The sequence below is a fragment of the Schistocerca cancellata genome, chromosome 1, assembly GCF_023864275.1.
Source record: "Schistocerca cancellata isolate TAMUIC-IGC-003103 chromosome 1, iqSchCanc2.1, whole genome shotgun sequence".
Classification (NCBI taxonomy): domain Eukaryota; kingdom Metazoa; phylum Arthropoda; class Insecta; order Orthoptera; family Acrididae; genus Schistocerca; species Schistocerca cancellata.
Window position 1 is genome coordinate 346,571,863 of NC_064626.1, and position 23,718 is coordinate 346,595,580.

The 23,718-nt window shown below is 45.0% G+C and overlaps 1 protein-coding gene across 7 annotated transcripts in view; it reads right to left on the reverse strand.

The window, feature by feature from the left end:
* Positions 1-23,718, reverse strand: part of LOC126173535 (nicotinate phosphoribosyltransferase) — a 132,557-nt gene that overhangs the window by 49,206 nt on the left and 59,633 nt on the right. For all 7 annotated transcript variants that reach the window (XM_049920964.1, XM_049920963.1, XM_049920967.1 and 4 more), the window contains exons 8-9: positions 20,285-20,425; positions 20,065-20,189 (exon numbers count right to left, since the gene is read on the reverse strand). In XM_049920964.1, the coding sequence (XP_049776921.1) occupies positions 20,065-20,189; positions 20,285-20,425 (266 nt within the window). The remainder of the gene's footprint in view (positions 1-20,064; positions 20,190-20,284; positions 20,426-23,718) is intronic.

Consider the following 23,718-nt stretch of genomic DNA (forward strand, 5'->3'; position numbering starts at 1 on the left):
CATTCAGTTGCCTCACTGTAAGACCTACTAACTTCCATTACATTTCCAGTATGGTGAGAACCACATCTTCCTTTCTCGACTGACCTGTGATCCTTATATTTGTTTAGCTATCTCTCCTAGTACTCCACAACATGCACCTCTCCAGTGCTTGCTGAGCAACTTTCAGTTTTTGAATGTTTTTTACAAATAAAGACTATGCCTCACAGCTGTACAACAAAACTTGTTAAACACCAACAATAAACTTTCCTTTTCACACATGGCTGATACTCAGTTTTGACATCCCTTATTTAGTTTGTCAGCAGCACTTCAGGCAATTGCTGTTCACTGATCTGGATTGGTTTTGTGACTCTTCTGTTAATTGTTACAATTCTCTCATCAATGTGTTTGTGCTGTATTATTTTAGTCCTATTACAATTTGTTTTCCAGCATACTTTCGAACTTGTTATTTAATTTGCTTAATAGATGAACCACCAACAAAACTGATCAACAACATGCAGATTTCAAGATACATAAAAGTATACATTCACAACACCAAAAGAATGTGGTAATCATATTAACTTCTTAGATACAAAATTAAAAAGAAAACAATTAGCACATTTTTGAAATTAACTGTAATGTCACAACAGGCACAGACACACACCAGAGCTTTTATTATCCAAACTCACAAAATCAGGCACCTAGAACTATGTTTCATTAGGTCAACACAGTACCGCTCAACAAAGAAACTTACTAAAAAGAGCTAGACAATATAATGGAGATAGCCGCAAACAATGTTGTGTACAACAGTTGAACAATCACAACAAACACACACACACACACACACACACACACACACAGAAAGCAAGCATGCATGTGTGCTCATAATACTATTACACAGAATAAACAAAACAATAAAAAGAAAACAAGATGGTATACAAACTCACAAATAAAATACCCACTATTTTCAAAACACAATACATCAGAATCTGAATTAGACAGAAAATTCTATTCAGAAATTCATCCCAAAACCAACAAAAGACAAAAACACATACAAAAAGAAGACATACATCAATTACAATTTAAGATATGTGACGAGAGGAATATGAGCAAAAAAGGAGAACATCTGGCATCCGAAACAACAAAGTGAGATCCTGGAAATAAGGGACATAAAACCCCACATCAGCAGAGCATATCAGTGAACGTATGTGAAAGCCAACCTCTATGGAAGAACATATGAAAAAAGGAGAATAAAAAAATATAAATGCCCTATAACCTTACACAGAAATACACACAAAACTAAAACAGAAAAAAACCTTTTAAGTGACCAAGTAAACATAACAAACACTTAGTGTTTACATTAACAGAGAAAACAGCAGAACAACATAACAACAGGTGTTCACCAGAATACTGCCACATAACTCCCTTCCCCATTCACTCCAAATAATCTACAAAACAAAAGTGCAACTGTCTGGCCACCTAGATGCATTATCCCCGAATGTTTACCTACCCGGCTGACAGTTATTTTATAAGCATTTGTAGCTGACCTTCCCCCAAAACACACACACACACACACACACACACACACACACACATGCATGCAAGCACAACTCACACACATGGCAACTGTCTCTGAGCACTGGGGCTTGCCTGCAGACTGCACCTAACATACACAAGCAATATGGGATGGTTGGGGAAGGTGATGTGCTACTTTTGGGAGCATACAGAGATGTGGTGGGGACAGGATGGGCTGCTAGGTGGAGAGTCAGGAGGCTGTGCTGGAGGGTGAAGTGGAGAGGAGAGGGGGAAAGAGAAAGAGGAGACAGTGAAGTGGAAAGACCGTAGGTGCGTAACTGAAATATGCAGTGCTGGAGTGTGAGCAGAGAGGGCGATAGTTAGGGGGATTGATTAATTGAGAGGAGTTATGAGGCCAAAGAGCGAGGTCATCAGTCTCACGATTCCGAAGCGAGTCACAGAAGAAAAAGGGTCTGCTAAAAGTAGACGGATCCAGTCAGGGGAGTCAAATTATAAAACAATGAGCATTAAACATACACAGTAAAGGCATAAAATGTGAGCCCAAATCTAAAAACTGGAAAAAAGGGGGGCAGTCACGAGTTCAAAGACTGAGAAGACTGTAAAAGAAATCCCAACCACACCCAACCTGCCCCTGCTCCAAGACTAAAGTAACACCTTATATCTGGAAATAAAAACCACTTTCACGGAGGAAACTGAGGACCAGCTCAACCATCTATGGATCGTCATATACATAACATGAACTACCGAAAGAAGGGGACATTCCACCAATATGTGAGATACAATCAGTCTGGTTCCATAATCACATTGTGGAGGTGGGTCGTTACGTAGGAGGCAACAATGGGTGAGCCAGGTACGACCAATGCGTAAATGACATGAAACAGTCGACTCCTTCAGAGAGGAGTGGAAAGAAGAGCGCCAAACTGCAGTAGACTCCTTGATTGTGCGGAGTTTATTATTATGAGCAGTAGCGCTCCAGATGGCATTCCACTTCTGGGCAAAGAGAGATTTGACATAGATCCGCATATCCGCAGTTGGAACCTTGAAAGGAAATGGGGTAAGCACCTACTTCTCTAGCTAAATGGTCAGCCAGGTCATTCCCTGGGATGCCCACATGACTTGGGACCCAGAGAAAGATGACTAAACAGGCAGCACGCTCAAGGGCAGAGAGAAGGTCATGGATAGCAGAGAACAAAGGGTGACGAGAGTAGCATCGGTCAATAGCCTGCAGGCTGCTCATGGAGTCTGAACAAATTAAAACACCGTGTGGAGGGAGGCCTAAGAAACAAAAAGGAGGGCCCTGTGAATGGCTAGAAGCTCTGCTTGGAACACACTACATGATCCCGGCAATAAATGGTGTTCGAAGCCAGTAGGAGACGTGAAAGTGTATTTCACCTTGTCGATTGTCTTAGAATAATCAGTGTAAAAGATGGTGACACCCTGGAACTCTGCAAGGATAGCACATACAAGACGGTGGAAAACCACAGGAGCGACAGAGACCTTAGGACTGTGGAATATATCAGTCCTAATCCATGCTCTGGGAACCATCCGGAGGGGAGGGCGGGGGGGGGGGGGGGATGGGAGAAAAGACATGGGGTGCAGTCCAGTGAGTGGAGATCCCAACAGGGGAAAGTGAGACACATGTCTACCCCTGAACGGATGTTAGGAGGGAGACATCCCTCATTGGCGATGAGCACAGGGTACACAGGATGGTCAGGGAATTGGCAAATGGCGATTGCGTAAGAAACAAGTAGTTGGCTCTGTCGGATGTGTGGAGGGGGAATCATTGCTTCTGTGGGGAGACTATCAACAGGACTAGTGCGAAAGGACCAATAGCCAGACGCACTACACAATCATGGACAGGGTCAAGGAGTTCCAAAGTGGAAGGAGCTGCTGAGCCATAAACCTGACTACCATAATCTATTCTGGACAAGACCAGAGCACAGTAAAGTGGAGAAGAGTAGAATGGTCTGCACCCCAAGATGTGTGGGCCAGGAGGCGGAGAGCATTAAGCTTCCACATACATGTAGCCTTTAGATGGCAAATGTGGGGCAGCCATTTCAGCTTGTTATAAAAAAATAAGGCCCCAGAAATGGGACTGTGCTACAACATCGAGCAGCTGGTTGCCTAAATAAAATTCTGGATCAGGGTGTACTGTGGGTCGGTGACAAAAATGCATAACTTGCATTTTGGAGAGAGGAAACTGGAAGCTATGGGCGGTGGCCCACGCAGAGGCCTGTCGAATGGCACCTTAGAGCTGGTGCTCAGCAGATGCTACCAACTGGGAGCTGCACCAGACGCATGAATCAATGTACAATGCCAGGGTAACCAGAGGCCCAACAGAGGTCGCAAGCCCATTGATGCTAATGAAGAAGAGTGTCACACTTAGCACAGAACCCTGTGGGATACCATTCTACTGAATTTGAGGGGCGTTGAGTGAAGTGCCAGCTTGCCCGAAGAGCCAGCGAGATAAAAACTCACGAATAAAAATGGGAAGGGGACCACAGAAGCCACAGTCATGGAGGGTAACCAGAGTGGGGTCTGTTCAACTCTGTGTTTCTGCCGGAGAAAGATAGAAAGGTAGTAAGAGGATGACAATGCCATCACAAAGTGTGTCGCGAGGACCAATGGATCAGTGCACAGAGCACCTTGGAGATTCAGAACCTGGACAGTTGACTGTTGCTGGCAGCCCAGAAGCTAAGCAGCTTGGACCAAACCTACAATAAAGAGGCATACGTACCCAGGGAGGAAACATAGTGCTCCCAGCATTCCTTTTTATTCTGCTTAATAAGTAAGGAGCCTTGGCACAGAGACACTTAAAAGAGAGCAGGCTGCTCTATGAAGAGTGTTGAATAAATTACTGCAGCACTTGTTGGCAATCCTGGACAGCGACTGCGACATCCTTGGTCCACCACGGTACCGGTCAATGGCAAGGGGGACCTGCAGATGGGGAGAGCAGTACCAGCAGGATGAAGAATAGTGGCAGAGATGCCTTGCATGACTGCATCAATGGAATTTGAGAGGGAGGTGTCAAAGTGCACAGCACACATATATAAACACCAATTGGCCCTGCAGAATGCCCAATATGGGGGCTTGTCTGCCTGGTGGCAGCAGGGGAATGATAGAATCACCGGAAAGTGGTCATTGTGATAAAGGTCATCATGGGATGACCAATGTAGGGAAGCCACGAGGGCAGAGGAAGAGATCGTGAGATCGACAGCAGAGAAGGTGCCACGAGAGGCACTGAAGTGGATTGGAGAACCATCATTGAGGAGACAGAAATCGAGGTCCATGATAAGTTGGTCAATTAGGACACCCCTACCCATTGCAGTACCACTCCCCCACAGTGGATGGTGGGCACTGGGTCCCCAAGGAGGAGAAACAGGGCGGGAGTTGCTGGATTCAGGTAAACAGTGCAACGTAAGCAAGTGGCCTACCTGGAAGGAGGTAGACATTGCAAATGGTAACTGCTGGAGTCATTTGCACTCTAACCACTATCGCTTTCAAGTTGGTACATAGGGGGATCCAGTCACTAATGACATCGCAGCAAACCAAAGTGCAGACACCACCAGATGCTACCTGGGGCCAGCACGGTTCCAACAGAACACCTGATTACAACAAAATGTTGGAGAGTGGTCATAACGGAAATGCATTTCTTGAAGAACAAGACAGAACGCAGAATAGGAGGAGACAAGACATTGCATTTCCAATATGTGACGATAGTATCCATTGCAAATCCACTGGATGATCATGTGGCGAGACATGAAGAAGCCGTGGAGGAGATCAGTAGTCATCACCAACAAGGATTGGGTGACATTTACAAATAAGATGTCAGACTCAGGTTGCGAGGGGAAGATGGTACCTCCGGGAGCATTGGGGACGCATTGTCTTGGGATTTATGTTGCTTCTTCTTCTCTTTCTGAGGTGGAGGAGGGCCGGACACAGGGAAGCACAGGCTTCTGTAAGATCTGGAACCGAAAGAGAGTGGGTGACCTTGGGGCGCACAGATGGTGCGCCTCATGGTCGAGTGGTGCTAAGTGTCTTCTGGCCTGAGAGATGCCGGGGAGAGAGGTCCCAGGAGGGAGACCGATCACTGGCAGATGCCGAAGAAGGGGGGCACTTCTTTGGGCTGGGAGGGGGAGCGGTTCCCTGATGGGAGGTCGTGGGAACAGCAGGGGAGGGGAAAGGGAGAGATATCCGAGGCTGGGATTAGGATGAGGAAGGAGGAGGAGGAAATGAAGTAACACAGGTGAAAGCTGAAGATAGTGACACTGGATGGAGTCTCTCATATTTTTGGTGAGCCTCAACATAAGACAGGCGATCCAGGGACTTCTATTCTTGGATCTTCTTTTCTCTCTTGTAAGTCATACAAGCTGATGAGCGAGGGGAGTGATGGTCAGCACAACTGACACACATAAGTGGCAGGACACAGGGGCTTCCCTCATGGTGTGGGTGGCCACAATCACTACAAAAAGGGTCTTCCATAAAGTGGGAAGAAATATGCCCAAAACGCAAGCACCGAAAGCACAACATATGCAGAGGGACATATGGCTTCAGTGTCACATCTGTAGCACATAATCTTGACCTTCTCTGGGAGGGTATCCTCCTCAAAGCTAGATTGAAGGTGTCAGTATCGGTGCAGTTGTCTTTGCCACCCTTCTGCACATGTCGACCAAAATGAGCACCATGCCGCTCCAGATTAGCCCGGAGTTCCTATCAGTTTGCAGGATGAGATCCTTATGAAAAATTACTCCCTGGACCATATTCAGAGACTGGTGAGGAATGATACACACCAGGACATTGCCAAGACGATCACAGCCACAAAGAGCTGCGGACTGGCTGACAGAAGAAGCTTTGATCAACCGAGAGCCTGACCGCATCTTACTAAGAGCTCCACTTCACCAAACTAGTCCTCGATATTTTCCACGAAAAACAATGACTTTGCGATGGTGAATGTGTCCTCATCCGCCCTACTACAGATGAGGTAATGGGGAAAGAGTTTCATCCCAAGATGGAGCGGCTGGCCCTCCTCCCAGGGAAGGGAAGGTTGCCGGGTCATAAGAAGCAGCATTCAATAATCCTTCATCATTAGAAGATACAGCTGTTTGAGAATCGCCAGATTTTTGCAGCTTGATACACTTCATGCACCAAACATCATACTTGATACCACCCACTCTGACCAGGGGCTCTCTCCACGGGCGCCACCTAGCCACAGCAAGGGCAGCCTGGCACGGCGGCTGTTGCCAAGAGTTCTGATGCTCCAAGAACACAAGCAACCACTCCTTGGCATACATGGGGAGGGAACAGCTCAGGTATCAGTAGTGTGATCCCTGTGTTGTCAGGGGGCTCAGCCATAGGGTTCAACCATATGGATACATACTAGCCCCACCACAGGGACTAGCTACATGTGCTGGTGACCTAGCAGTGTCTAAGGGGGCTACAGTGGGGAAGGGAGAGGGGGAGAAATGGGGAAACGGAATTCACACTGTGGATACTAGGGAAGGAGTTCTTCCCCATATGGCTCGCACTAAAAACAGGAAATTTTGAAGTTGAGGTCACAACTCAGGTAGGGACCTAAATGTCAAAAAGGATGAAAGAACAGCAAAAGGAACAAAACTGTACCCAATACAGGAAACCAGGTGGACAGCCAGGTCAACATAAATCATAACACCAAGAGAGAAGAAGTAGGTGGCAACAGGGAAGGAGCGAGGATAGGGAGGGAGGGAGGGCAGGGTGAAGGAAATGCAGCCAGGGAAGGAAGAATTGGCTGCAACAGGTCGAGGCCCCATGTGCGCCACACACAAACTCATGAAATAACCATGGGCCCCCTGGGGGGACAGTTATGGGGATGTTGAGGCCAGGGGATTATGAGAAATAAGAATATTTTGTAGGGCGAGTTCCCACCTGTGCAATCTGGAAAGCTAGCATTGCTAGAAGGGACCCAGATGACGCAGGCTGTGAAGTAGTCACTAAAACGAAGAATGTCATGTTGGGTGACACGCTCAGTGACTGGGAGGTTCAGCTGTCTCTTGGGCAGAGTTCGGTGGTGGCCATCCATGAGGACAGACAGGTTGTTAGTTGTCATGCTCTGCAAGAGAGGCGCTCTGCATCGCGGTGTAGTTTGCTGTCCAGGTTTAGAGAGGGTGCGATTCTGGATGAGGTATCGAATATATTGCTTCCTCCTACTTATATCTCCCGAGGAGATCACAAATGTAAAATTAGAGAGATTCGAGTGCGCATGGAGGTTTTCCAGCAGTCGTTCTTCCCGCGAACCATACGTGACTGGAACAGGAAAGGGAGGTAATGACAGTGGCACGTAACGTGCCCTCCGCCACACACCACTGGGTGGCTTGCGGAGTATAAATGCGGATGTACAGAGAGAGAGAGAGAGAGAGAGAGAGAGAGAGAGAGAGAGTTGGTAGCCACGATCACAGGCACTAGGCTGTATGAAAGAGACTTCTTTGTACAGAATGGGTGGCAGCTGTCGAACTGGAGGTGGTTGATATGTTTGATGTGGATGGTGGTGCTGACACAGTCATCCTTAAGGTGGTCAACATCGAGGAAGCTGGCTCATTAGTTTGAGGAGAACTAGGTGAAGTGAAAGTGGGAGAAGGTGTTGAGGTTCTGGAGGAATGTGAATAGGGTGCCCTCACCCTCGGTCCTTAGCAGGAACATGCCATCAATGAATCTAAACCAAGTAAGGGGTTTGGGGTTTTTGTGGATGAGGACATAGTGAGCCATGGCAACTTGAAATACTTGAAATGAGGTTGTTCGTTTGGACTTTAGGCACTGGGAAAGGCAGTGTTCAGCAGTGGGAAGGCCACAGGCATTTGAAATGTTAGCGTAGAGGGAGGTGGCATCGACAGTGACAAGCAGAGCACCAGGTCACACAGGAGTAGAAACTGTGGAGAGTCGATGAAGGAAATGGTTGGTCTCTTTTATATGGGAGGATAGGTCATGGGTAATATGCTGAAGGTATTGGGTCACGAGAGCAGAGGTTCTCTCAGTGGGACACATCAATCGTTCACAATGAGATTTACTGGGTGGCCGGGTTTATGGACTTATGGAGCATGTAGAGGGTAGGAGTGTGGGGGGATGAGGAGAGAGAGGGACACAGGAGAAATGTTCTGGGATGGGCCTAAGATTCTGAGAAGCAACAGGAAATCTTGTTGGATTTCTGGACTGGGGTCACAGAGAGAAGATCTGAAGGTAGACATATCTGACAGTTGGTACTTTCCCTGTGCCAGGTAATCTCTGTGGTTCATAACGACAGTGCTGGAGCCTTTGTCAGTAAATAGGATTATACTGTTGGGATCAGTTTTTAGATGGTGGAGTGCTGTTTTTTCTGTGGATGTAAGTACGGTTTCCATGTTGAGTTACTAGGGGAATGATGATGAGGGGGATGGGCAAGGTTAGGAAATTCTGGAAAGTTAACACAGTGATTTTGGGTAAAGGGGGTGGATCACACTTGTATGGAAGACTGAATCCTGACCGACTCATTTCCCTAATCCAGTTAACATTGATCAACCCCCAGTGTCACCAAATCACTTCCTTTTAACTCTCCAGAATGTCCTAACCTTGACCCTTGCTTCACCATCATTTCCTAAATCCATCGACATGGAAACCAAACTTACATCCAGAGAAAAAACTGCACTCCACCACCTAAAAACTGATCTGTATCTTCTAAACCTGCCTGCCAACAAACGCTCCGCCACTGTTGTTATGAAGACACAGGGATTATCTGGAAGAGAGCTCCCCCAGCTGTCAGTCCACATCTGCTTACCAACCTATTCATAGTGACCCTGTTCCAAGAATCCCACAATATCTCCAGTCCCTTCTCAAATCAGTAAGTCCCTCCCAGAACTACTTCTCTGCATATCTCTCTCTCTCTCTCTCTCTCTCTCTCTCTACCCCCCCCTCCCTTACCCCCCTTTCCCACTGCCACTCCCTACGCTACCATCTTCTATATGCTTCATAAAAAGTCCATAAACCCACCAACCAGGGCTCCTCAATATGGCTAATTAATGCATCCCCACTGAAAGAATTTCTGCTCTTATGAACCAACACCTTCAGCCTACTACCCATAATCCACACTCCCATATAGAAGACACCACCCATTTCCTCCAGACTCTCCACAGTTTGTTACTTTAAGCATTCAATGCCCTACATGTCACTGTCAATTCAACCTCCCACTACACTAACATACTCAAAAGCCCATGGCCTCGCTGCTGTTGAATACTACTCTTCCCAATGCCCAACTAACAAGTTGTCTGTCCGCATGAATGGCTACCACCAAACCATGGCCAAGCGACAGATGTACCATTCAGTTGGTGAACATACTACCCCGCACGATGTGCTTCGCTTCAATGGCTACTTTACAGCCTGAAACATCTGGATTCTTTCTACCTGCCCATCTTTTATGAACTGCACAGATGGGGATTCTCCCTAAAACATATTCTTCATTCCTGTAACCCTGCTGGCCTCAACCTCTGCTAGTCCATCCCCTCCTCCACCCCCACCCCCACCCCCCACTCACACTCAGTACTACACTTTCCATCAACACATCTACTGTCTTTCTCCTTCTCTACATCTCTCCCCTCCCTCCACCTTCCCCCACTGGCACAGCCACCCGACTCTGCACCTAACAGCCTCTTCTAAGCCCACCGCATCCCTGCATACTATCACAAGAAGCACATCATCTTCCCCCACTCCTATCTCATAGCCCACCCACTTCCCGACCCATGTCGCCTCCTTACACTTACCACCCACTCCCAATTGCTGCACATGTCAGAAGCAGTGGATCGATTGCTGTTATTCCATCTTGCATTTTCCATTCAAGAAAATCTTGGAAAATTTCTTAGGTATCCATCCAGGCGGATACCCAGAAGGCATGATATTTCAGCAAGCCAACTTTTTGATGTCCTCAGGCGTTTCTGATGACTGATTTCTTCTGGGACCCACCTTTATATCTTCTCCCACCCCAGGCTGGGTCCAAGCACTTCATAAGTGGAAGCCACTGTCTTTAGTTATTAATCCATCATGTAGTCGGATCTCTACATGGTATTTCTCTTTACACTGGTATCTCTAAGAGATTCTCTAAGCTTCACAGGAGAAAAGTTTGGGTCAGCACTAATGAAACTGTCTGAATTTGTGCTTATGTCAATCTAGTTTCTAATTTAAGGAAATTACTAGGAACAAATAAATGGAGTAGTGACAGGCTGCCCACTATCACCACTTGTGGCCAATATGTTCATGAAAGAATTTGAAGCAGCAGCCCTGATTTCAGCCATCTACAAGCCAGACAACTTCAACTACAAGACTTTCTGCAATACCATTATTTTTTTGTTATGGTTTTAGGGCGCAAAACTGCTACTGTCATAAGCATCCATTCTGTGGCTTAGGGACGGGTAAAAAACCAAATGTTAAATCAGCAGCAATGGGAGCAATACTCAAAAAGGCAGGAAACTAAAAATGGAAGCAAATCTTAGAAAACTACTTCTGAATCGGAGGGGAGGGGGGCGGCCTCTTGTTTGTCCCCAAAAATGAGCTTCAAGTGACCGATGTCATCTTACTGACACTGATAGACTCGGAAACTCAAGGACTCGATCGGCTGAGTGCGTGTCATCTGCTAGAAGGGAAAATATATCAGGCAACGGCTGTAGCTGGGTGCGTAGCGGTTTAAAATAGGGGCACTGAAGTAAAAGTTGAGAGCAGTGGGGACAAAGCGGGGGAGGATCGCCACTTAAAAAATGTCGGTGGCTAAAAAGACAGTGCCCTATCCAGATTCTAGTTACAATTACCTCCTCCTGATGATGAGGCCAGGAGGAAGAGGTCCAACCACAGGGAAGAGGTTTTACGTCCTGTAATTTATCATCAGGAAGCGTAGACCAATGTGTGTGCCCTAAAAGAGCAACACGATGACATAAAATTCTCTGTAGATTGGCTAAGGGAACCATGCGAACAGTGGGCCGAGGAAGAGAGACTGCAGCCTTGGCAGCTATAGCGGCTGCCTCATTTCCATGGATTCCAACATGCCCTAGGAACCAGAGGAATGCCACATAGACGCCCACCAAGTGGAGCAAATGGAGGCAGTCCTGAGTCTGGTGAACCAGAGGGTAGACACGATAAAGAGCTTGGAGGTTGAGGAGAGAGCTGAACGAATCTGAGCAAATAGTATACTGTAGTCGCTTATGGTGACGGATGTATTGGACAGCCTGGAGAACAGAATAAAGCTCCGCACTAAAAACCAAACACTGGTGGGGAAGTCAAAATCTATTAGGGGTGTCGCTAACAATATAGGCACCCCCAACACCAAATGTGGTTTCTGAGCCGCCAGTGTAAATAAATGTGGTATCCTCCATTTGTGCGCATAGAGCAGACAACACCTGACGATAAATTATAGGTGGAGTACTATCGTTGGGAAGCTGACAAAGGTCATGGAGCACGCAGGGCCAGGCATGAAGCCAAGGCGGTGCGGTGCCCCCATTTGTCAAGAAAGTTTAGGAATGTCGAAGGAAAGAGAACAGAGCAGTTGACGGATGTGGACTCCCGGTGGTGGCAGTAGAGAGGAAGGGCGGCCTGCATACCCTAAATCCAAGGAGGCGTTGAAAAAAAGGGCATGGGTCAGATGAGCAGGCATGGAAAACAGGTGACTAGTGTAATGACTCAAGACAGCTCACCAACTGGACAGCGGAGGTTCAGCAGTCTCAGCATAAAGGCTCTCCACAGGGCTAGTGTAAAAAGCTAGTGACGCTTAACACAATTCACGGTGGTGGACAGAGTTGAGACGCCAAAGGACGGACGGCCGTGCAGAGGAGTATGCTATACTTCCATAGTCCAATTTCGAGTGCACTAAGGCGCGATATAGGTGGAGGAGGACCACTTGGCCCGCTCCCCAGGAGATACCACTCAGAACACAGAGCATGTTGAGGGAGCGCAGACAGCGAGCTGAAAGATATAAAATGTGGGAAGACCAGCACAGTTTTCTGTCAAACATAAGGCCCAAGAATTTGGCGACATCCACAAACAGTAGGTCGATGGGGCCTAGGTGTAGGGAAGGCAGAGGAAATTCTGTACGATGCCAAAAATTTACACAGACAGTCTTACTGGGAAAAAAGCAGAAGCCGGTTTTGATGCTATATGAGTGGAAGCAATTGTGGCATCCTTGAAAACGTCATTCAAAAAGGCTGGTCCGTTGAGAGCTGTAGTAGAGTTGGTGACAAAGAGGGAGCCTGAGACATCGGGAAGGAGACAATCCACAATTGGATTTATGGCGATGGCAGACAGTACAACACTCAGCACAGAACCCTGGGGCACCCCATTTACTTGGGAGAAAGTACGGGAGAGAGTGGTGTGCGCCCGCACCTGAAAGGTGCGCTCTATCATAAATTCACTAATAAAAAGGGGTAGCCGACCTCGAAAGCCCCAAGAGAACAGTGTGCGGAGGATGCCTGTCCTCCAACAGGTATCATATGCTCTCTCCAGTCAAAAAATATCGCTATGGTTTGGCTTTTCATGAGAAAATTGTTCATGATGTAAGTGGAGAGAGCAACAAGACGGTCAACTGCAGAACGATGCTTTTAGAAATCGCACTGGGCAAGTGTTAAAAGGTTTCAGGACTCCAGCCACCAGCCTAAACGGCAATTCACCATATGCTCCAAAACATTACATACACTACTCGTGACAGATATAGGGTGATAGCTAGAGAGGAGATGTTTGCCCCTTCCAGGTTTCAGAACAGGAATGACAATAGCTTCCCGCCATCTTCTGGGAAAGGTACTGTCGGTCCAAATTCAATTATAAATGCGAAGGAGGTAATGCAGACTACAGTATGATAAATGCAGCAACATTTGGGCACGGATGCCATCCAGTCCTGGGGGCGGAAGAGTGAGAGGAAGAGGGGGCGTATTGGAGTTCCCACATAGAAAAATCGGTATTAAAGTATTCGTGATTTTGAGAGGAGAAAGCAAGAGGTCACACTTTCATTGCTCGTTTCTTAGGGAGAAAGGCTGGCGGTAATTTGAAGAGCTCGAAATCTCAGCAAAGTGTTGACCCAATGAGTTAGAAACTGTGACTGGGTCTACTAACGTATCATGCACGACAGTTAGCCCAGAGATGGGGGAGAAACTGGACGTGCCAGATAACCATCGAATGCCACTCCAAACTACAGAGAATGGAGTGAAGGTGTTAAAGGAGCTGGTAAAGAAGTCCCAGCTTGCCTTCTTGCTATTGTGGATGATACGACGGCATCACGCACGTAACTGCTTATAGCAGACACAGTTGGCTAATGTAGGATTGTGGCGGAAAAGTGACGAGCATGTCTCTGCTCGCTTATTGCATCATGGCACGTCTCGTTCCACCAAGGAACTGGGGGTGCCGGGGCATAGAGGAGGTACAAGGTATTGAATGTTCGGCAGCTGTAAGAATAACTTCCATAACATGAGCAACCTGATTGTTGATGCTAGGAAATTGATGGTTATCGAATATCGCTAGAGTGGAGAAAAGTGTCCAATCAGCTGGGGGAAAACTTCCAGCGTCTTGGGCACATAGATGGCAGTTGTGGCTGTAATCAAAGGACACATGGAAAATGGTCACTCGGGTGTGTATCAGCAAGAGCGAACCATTCAAAGTGCTGAGCAAGCTGAACAGTACCAACCGAAAGGTCCAAATGAGAGAAGTTTGACACAGAGGCAGACAAAAATGTAGGTTCCCCAGTGTTGAGGCAAACAAGATCCACTCGCGGACAAGGACACAGAGATCCCCAAAGTGGGTGGAGGGCACTGAAGTCCCTAATCAGCAAATATGGTGGCGGGACCTGACCAAGGAGATGAAGGAGATCGGCTCTTGCCGTTGGTGTGAATGACGGAATGTATACGGTACAAAGAGAGAAGGTGTACCCAGAAAGGGAAAGATGTACTGCGATTGCTTGGAAGGAACTGTTGAAGTGGATTGGGTGATAATGGACAGTAGCATGGTGAAGAATCAAAGTCCCCCATGTGTCAAAGTGCCATCAACAGAGGGGGAAATCAAACCGGACCGACTGGAAACGAGGGAAGACAAAGTGATCATGGGGATGTAGCTTCGTTTCCAGAAGACAGAAGATGACCAGGAAGTAGGATAATAAGAGGATCAACTATTCATCTCGACTGGAACGAATTCTGTGGATATTCCAAAGGATAAGTGACACATGGCAGAAAGAAAGGGGAAAATCTCATCACGGCTGCCGTCAACTCAATGACCGCTGAGAGACCGTCAACTCTATGACCGCTGAGAGCCAGCAGCTGACGGTGTGGAACAGCATTCAGCCAAAGGCAGAATATCCTGATTCATAGGTTGTTCGGGGGCAGCTCCTGCGCCAGTGATCGGCTGTTTGATCAGCTGCCAGCGATGCATCTCAGCGACATGGAAAATGGCCACGGTCGGCTGCCGCTGGCTGGCACTGTAGAGGAAACATGCCGTGGCGGAGAAGGAGACAAACTTTGTTTTGTATGAGCCAAATTGGAAGTTGAGATGAGGGAGGAATCTGTGGTTGTGAGGTCGGGGTATGTAAAAAATATTCACGAGTAGGCTCTTTTTTTGGAAGTCCAGGTGTCCGATTTTTTCTTTGGGGCCCATGATTTAGCAGGAGCCGATGAGGGGTGAGCCTCAGAGTGAGCAGGTGATAGTGTGGAGGTTGAACGGGTGATCTTTGGACTGGATGATCGGACGACCATGGCACTAAAGGTGAGATCACAAGTCTGCGTGGCTACCTCCTTAGTAGGCCGAGGGGATGCAAGGACACTGCTATATTTACCCGCTGGGACAAATGTGGGCTTTCTACTGGCGAATAACTTATGAGCAGCAAATGTACACACCTTTTCCTTCACTCAGATTTCCTGAATAATTTATTCATCTTTGAAAATAGGACAATCGCGAGACGAAGCAGCATGATCACCCATACAGTTGATGCAACGAGGGGATGGGGGAGGACAATCACCCTCATGGGCATCCCTGCCACGTGCAACGCATTTGGCCATATTGGAACATGACTGGCTGGTATTATTAAACCGCCGACACCGAAAGCAATGCGTAGGGTTGGGGATGTAAGGGTGAGCTGAAATTATCTCATAGCCCACTTTAATATTCGATGGAAGTTGAACTCTGTCAACTGTCAAGCAGAAAGTATGGGTCAGTACCAAGCCCTTTTCAACCCTTTTCATGACTCGATGTACAGCCATTATGCCCTAGTCAGACAGGTAATTTTGAATGCCCTTGTTGGATAATCCATCGAGTGAGCATGTATAAACCACCCCGAGTGATGAATTTAAAGTACAGTGCACTTCCACCCAGACAGGGAAGGTGTGCAACAGTGTAATTTGCAAAATTTTTGTGCCTGGAGGGCACTGACTGTTTCTAACAAGAAGTTGCCATTTCGTAATCAGAAACAAGGCTTTACAGGACCTGCAATTGCATCCACACCTTTCTGAATAATGAAAGGGTTAACTGTGGATAAGTCTTGGCCTTCATCAGGCCGAGAAACAACTAGGAACTTTGGCACTGAGGGAAGAATTGTCCGTGGCTGAGACTCTTCTAGCTTTCTCTTGTGGGCAGAAGTTGTATATGTAGAGGAAACCATTGCAAAAATATCCCCCATGATTACTGGCTTCTCCGATGGTGCGCTCTTTCCTCATGGGGGCCCTCTCCAAGGGTTCTCCCGCCTCAGGTGTTTGTCTACGCCCGAGGTCACACCTACCGAGAAACGGACGGAGGGTCGGCACGTTCGGAAGGTACCAGCTCAGGTAATCACCCCTCCCTAGGCCTGACCTCTACCAGGGGGTATGTACGTGTCCTACCTGTCTACCCAGGACGGGGAATAACATGTTCCCCCGTCACCGGCTATGTATAGGAACGCGTGGGTTGGCCTTCAGACACGCACAGGGAGGAAAGAGAGAGGAAAGGAGGCACAAAGAAAAGGAAAGAAGAGGGATTTCAAATGCCGCAGCAGAGAAGAGGGTACAGAGAAGAGGCAAGGAAGAGAGGACAGAGACTTTCCAGCATAGATAGCAAAGAAGAGAGACTACGTCTTACGATCACAAGCGTCCGTCTCCAGACGCAGCCACAAAACATACTCCCAAAAGGAGGGAGAAGGGGAAGGGAAGGGGCAGAGGGAGGAGAGGAGGGGGAAGGAGTGGGGATGGGGAGGGATGTGGAAAAGCAAGGTATGCAGCCCGGAAAGGAAGGAGAGCTGCACTAACTTTGCTCGTAGAGCAAAGACCAGATGGCACACTAAGTCACAGCATCTACTGTAAACACTTGGCTTCAGCTGTCATGCCCCTTTACAATGAGAATGTGACCTAAGCACCCCAGTGCACAGAGAACATGAAATCTCGGATTGTGACAGTTCAGCAGCTGAACTGCAGCATTTATAGGCCATGATCCATGTGAACGATTATGACAACCACTAGATACAACGTGCCTTAAGTCTGAAAAATCAGAGACGGCAGCCTGCTGAGGACAAACAGTAGCCGGTTGCAACAGTGATCATCCTGTATGTCTGTAACAAATCAGAGGAATATTCTGAAACGATTTCAAGTGCATGTTCCACCCACTATCTAAGACAAAAGCCTTGCTGGGATGTGTCAAGAATGATCTAGGATCTGGAAACCAGGAGTCTACTGCATCCCTTGCCAGTGTGGGAAAATGTATGTAGGTCAGACTATTTGGACGGTACAGGAGATATGCAAAATGCCACACAGGCAACAAACAGCCAACAAAGTCAACTGTGGCAGAGCACTGCATCTCCCAAGACCTGTCATGATTTACAGCAGCAGCAAACTGTTGCAACAATCCAACACTTTCTAGAATTGCATTCCTACAGAGGCTGTAGTAGCTTTCAACTTAGCAAGGTCTAGAACCTAGCCATGAGTATGATCAAAGTACAAAGGCAATCCACATGGAAATCTGCTCTTCCCATTGTAACAACAGTAGATGGGAATGCATTGTTGCCATGCCAGCAGGGACCACATCCAAAGCCGGATGGGGGGCGGAGCAGGAGACGATAAGGCAATGCCCAGCAGAAATCAACCAGTCTTCAGGAAAACCTTAAGATGTCAAGGTCGGCTTGACAAAATATTGTGCTTTCTGGATGATGCGCCTGGCTTAATACTTGGGATACAGTCAATCCACTGAATATGCTTTCTTGTAAAAGGTGAAACTTGTCTAGAAAGTATGAATTACACTGTAGCAAGAAAATTGTTCAGTTTTAATTTTCTCAGTCATATTAAGGGGCTTGGGGAGACGGGAGACCAGTGCAGTATGCAAATAATGGCCTAACTAATCTGCATTGCCACCAAATGGTCAGCAGAAGTTTTGTCTCTGTTACCGTTTCCTTCATTTCATAGCAGTGTGTCAACACACCCAAAGTCACACATAACACTCAGGTATGTCTGAAGTATTATACGAACTAAATATATCACACAAAATGCTGGACTTATTTATTTTTACGGTTGTTGTTAATAAACTGCAATTGCATAGGTACCTTTTCAATGCACTATGAGCTGTAAAATGAAACTGGGTGTGATAAAATATAACTTTATTTACTGCATTGGGTTCATATCACTATATAACAGCACTGATGCTGTGATGTTGGTTACCATTTACTGCCATCACAGAAGGCTCTCACACACATATTCAGTCAGTTCCTCACAGTGGTGCAGCCCATTTCAGAGCCTGTATTGAATGTCATTCTCCTAGTCTACCCATAGGGCAACACTGTCATTCTAGCGTTGTCATAGTCAACATTCACGTAGTTTGTCCGAGTACTTTTAGCATTTACGCCTTTGACGTTTATTTTTTGTTCCATTACTTGCCACTTATAGTGTTGCCATAACTGATTGCTGGAAGTGTGCTGCACATGGCGAAAACATTATGAGCAACAGCAGTGTGCAATACATGCTTTGTCAAATGATCCACTGCTAAACTTGTCAACAATGACTCCTTCAAAACCCACTTCTTGATGGTCTTTCTGTTAATTATCACTCACGAGCCTCATCACACAAATATTTATGATTCTGTTATTCAGTATGTACGTTAAAGGTGAAGTTCCCTGTTCTGGCCAATAACATCATCACTGGATGTGGAAAGGAGTGGCATGAGGACAGCGCACTGCCCTCTCGGCCTTAGGTAGTCTCATGGAGCTGAGCGAACCCCGTATCAGATCTTTCACCAACAAAAAGTCCTTGGCAGTGCTGGGAATCAAAGCCAGCTCCTCTGCACAGAGGCGGACTATTCAATAAGTAGCCTACTCAGAAAACAAACTATTTTGTCTTCCAACCGTGGGTACAAACATGTCTAAAAATAACAGTCCATGTTCTTCCTTCCCTCACTTGACAGCCTCTGTCTGTGCAAATATTAGAATGTTGTGTGCAGTAAGATAAGCTGACTCGTGGTACAGCATATATCTTTATTATTCTGCACATTACTGCTCCTTCCCATTCAGTTATGGGAAAATGGCTTCCATATGTCTCTGTGTAATCTATTATTAACATAATGTGATAGGTACAGTTTAATCCAGCTTTTGTACCTAAAATGAGACCGTATTATTACAATTCATTACTCAATATGTGCTGCATACAGAGAAAAGAGTAACAGCTGCAAGCACTAAACACATTCTCAAGCGATTCACAGCTAAAGATTTGGGACGCAGATATCATGCTTTGAACTGATTATCTTTTAAAAAAATAAAATTACTTAATACGCTATGAACTGTGCTGATTCCAAAGACATGTATCCAGGTTAAACGTAAAAGTACAAGCAATATTATGAAAAAGATAGTTGCTACTCACCATATAGCGGAGATGCTGAGTCACAAATAGGCACAACAAAAAGACTGTCACAGAATAAGCTTTCGACCAACAAGGCCTTTTTCGAAAATAGACGACACACTCACGCAAACGCAACTCTCACAATTGATTGCAGTCTCTGACAGCTGAAGCCACAGTGTGTGGTTTCAGCTGCCAGACTCTGCAGTCATCTCTCTCTCTCTCTCTCTCTCTCTCTCTCTCTCTCTCTCTCTCTCTCTCGTGTGTGTGTGTGTGTGTGTGTGTGTGTGTGTGTGTGTGTGTGTGTGTGTGTGTTTTGACAAAGCCTTGTTGGCCAAAAGCTTATTTTTTTGCAGTCTTTTTGATGTGCCTATCTGCGACTCAGCATCTCCACTATATGGTGAATAGCAACTAGCCTATTCATAATATTGTTACATTCCATCCTGGATTTTTCATTGTTTAAGAGTGCAAACATATCTTCTTAGGCATTCCATTGATGCATGACAATGAGCAGTCTCACACAGCCAAAAGCGGTATAACAATAATTTCAGTAGTGTTAATGGAAGGTGTTCTCTCCTGTGGCGAGGGTAAGTTTGCAGCCTGACACAACACACAGACTAAATCTGGCAAGTAGTCTAGAACTTTCCCTAATACACAAACACAAAACAATGATATATTTAAATCAAAATTTGTGAATATTTACCTCATTACCCAACAAAAAATTAAAATGCAGTTTTGCAAAAGAAAATATACGGACCTAAATGGGTTCCAATACCAAAGCAGTCTATCTTGTGGTCTTGCTCATTGAGACTTAAAATGGTTTCTTCATTGATGTCATTTGAAGCCACAATCATAAGTTCTGCAAACCATGGGAGATGCAGGCTGAAACCATGAACTCAATTAATTGCACGTAACACATAACAAACTGTTATGAATATCCAAAAAAGAAGACACCAAAAGACTCAATACATTCTTACTTTTGAGCTACAGTTTCAAAAATTTCTCTTGCTTTATTGGAAAGGTAAGCTAAATCCCCGCTGTCAATCCGAATGCCTTGTGCACGATATCCTAAGTCATTCATAGCCAGTGCAACAGCACAGAAATTTAGTAGTCCACTCCTAAAAACAGACAATTCAAAATTAGAATTTGTATCAGAAGAGTCTCAAGTTAATTATATGAGTCAGCAAACACAAACAATTTTATTTTTTAATAACTTTATTGAAACTAAAATTATGACTACAATGAAAACTGGTTTTAACATTTCACAACTAATAACAATTCAGATGCATACTGAAAGTACTGCTAACAATGAATTCAGCATAGAATACATATTGTGTATGAATGACTGTTTTTTCTCAAATGCATTTTTAGCCAATAACAATGCACCCAGTAAAAATTGTATGGAGAAAGTCTCCAGCAAATACAAAAAACAACTGTACAACTGATGAAGATGAACCCTGCCAAGCAGAAGTAAATAAATAAAAATTGGGACAACAAAAAACTTTACATTACACATGCAATTTCCATTTTAAATAAATAGGAGCTGAAAACTGATCTTAATAGAATTGGTAGATTGACAAAGGAACTAGAACCAAGAGAACTATTTTTTTTCTTCACAGATCCTGTGTTATCTTATAGATGCACATTTTGAGATATAGAAAGGGAACAAAAGCCAGTCTTGAGCCACCTTAGTCTGACTTGGAAATACTCATTAGATTGAAGAAGGGAACATATCCGAACTTTGAGTATGTTCGTCCTCAACTCTGTGATCAAGCTAACAGCTGGTATTCATATCTGCTGTTCAGCTGCTTAACCCTTTCACTGCTCCAGACGTAAATATACGCTAATCGTTTCAGTGCTCCAGACGTATATATACTATTTGCTATAAAAAATGCTTACAGTGGTTCCCTGCTACAGTCGTATAGTTACGTATAATGCCAACAATCGGGCCAAGGAGTCGGAGGTAATTGTTGCGCAAGTATGCAGTTTAATTGTTGGAATACTAGGAAATACCTGAATGACTAATGAATGCTGAATTCTCTTTCTGCTGAGTTCATTCGTATCGCTATATTACCTAGTTTGTGTGCGGCCGTTTCCGCATTACCAAATAAAACGACGCGAAGTTGCCGTCCGTTTGCAGACAATGAGCTGCTGAGTATTCTAAACCAAAGTGACGACAAGGACATCATCATGCCCAATCCAGCTGATTATGTGTGGACAGATAATGACGACGACGAGCTGGCAGATAAATCTGTCACCACAAATATAAAAAATATTTGTGAACCATCAAACGTTGAACCAGTAAATGCAGATCCAGATTTTGATGTTATCGTTGATTCTTTCTCTGATTCCGAAGTAGAGCCTGAGCGTATGCCTGAAAAATCTCCCAAGAGACACAAAACAGTTGATTTTAGTTGGAAAGACTCTGATTTGGACCCTAAAGTGTATAATTTCGATAACAGTGGTTCCGGTTGCAAAATCGTCAATTTAGATGACTTGTGTACTGTATACGACTGCTTCCAAGTTTTGTGAGCTACATAGCTGAGCAATGTAATTTATATTATGAACACCTTTGCAATGATGCCAGTGAAAAATCAAGACTGCGATGTTGGAAAAACAGTGACGAAGTTTACTGTTTCCTTGCTGTAAATTTTCTGATGGCTCAAGTGAGAAAAAATGAAATAAACAGTTATTGGACCAATGATCACTTACTGTCTACTCCAATGTTTGCGCAAATCATGCCGAGAGATAGATATCTTCTGTTACTTAGAATGTTACATTTTGCTGATAACAGTAAGGACCCTGGAGATGACAAAATCTGGAAATTACGTCGAATTGTGAATCACTTGAGAAAAGTATTTCCACGTGTTTTCTATCCTTTTAAAAATTTGTGCATTGACGAAAGTTTAGTTCTCTTCAAAGGTTGTGTCTTCTTCAAGCAGTACATTCCTTCCAAACGCCACAGATTTGGTGTAAAATTTTTTGTGTTAAGTGATTGTGAAACTGGTTATATTCTTGACTTTATTATTTATGTGGGTGCAGCAACAGACGTAAAAAAAGAAACTGACTTTGGTGTAACTGTTGGAATACCTGAAAGCATTGTTCTCACTTTACTTGAACTTTACCTTGGTAAAGGTCACACATTATATGTTGACAATTGGTACACTAGCCCAACGTTATTTTCTTATTTGCATGACAGAGTGACTAATGCCTGTGGACCTGTGAGAACAAGCCGCAAAGGCATGCCTGCTTTATCGAAAACTTAGAAAAGGCGAGATCGAGTTTATGTAAACAGATAAACTTCTTGCTCTGAAGTGGCAGGACAAGCGGGAAGTTAGGATGCTTTCAACTCTTCATACAAGCGAAATTACAGCGACTGACAAAACCGACAGAACCACGAATGAACCAAAAACAAAACCAGCTTGCATCGTAAGCTACACTGAAAATATGGGGGCCGTCGACAGGAGCGACACGATGCTAAGTACAGTAGAATGTGTACGAAAAACTGTAAAAGGTATAAAAAAGTATTTTTTCATTTGGTGGATCTGTCTCAGCTCAATGCACATGCATTATATAAAACTCAAACGGGGCGAAATATTTCAGTATCTGATTTTCAACAGAAACTTATCAAGGAGATCCTAGAGATTCACCACCAACCACAAACAGAGGGACGTCGTGGAAGGAGATCGGCTGATGGTGACAATCCCTTACGCCTAACGGAGCGTCACTTTATCTCGCTAATCCCAGGAACTTCAAAGAAGAAGGCCGCCCAGAGAAGGCGTATTGTATGTGCAAAACATGATAAACGAAGTGACACAAGATACATTTGTGTAAAATGTAATGTGCCTTTATGTTTTGAATTTTTGTTTTGAGAAATACCACACTTTCAAGTATTACTAATGTAATTTGTTTTCTGTTTTTTCTCCTAATAAAGTACCTTTTTAGATCAAAATAAGACTTTCTGAATAAAGATTTAAAAAAAGGAAACGATTTACACCAACAATACTGGATTTTGCGTCTCATTTTTATCTCAATAATAACGGTAGACTGCTACAGTCTTATATATACGCACCGGGTGAAAATAACGCGCACAGAGCAGGAGCCGCTGAGAGTAAATGCACAGTGAAAGGGTTAAAACCTTGTGTCTGCAGTGGATCAGGGTATTCTTTCATGTTTAATTCTGATGTCTGAGTATAGATATTCTCCATTAACGGTAAATGAATAACAGTTATTGACATAGTAACTATTCTAGATGTTTTACAAGCATATTGGTTTGCACTTCTGATGTGATGGCGTGTTTTCGGTTGCAGCCTTAAGATTCAATTGTTTGGTGTTGAGGTTACTGCTACAATGTCACATCTGAAAGTGATATGACTATTACAGCAAAGAAGAAGAAAGGTATTTGTCATCC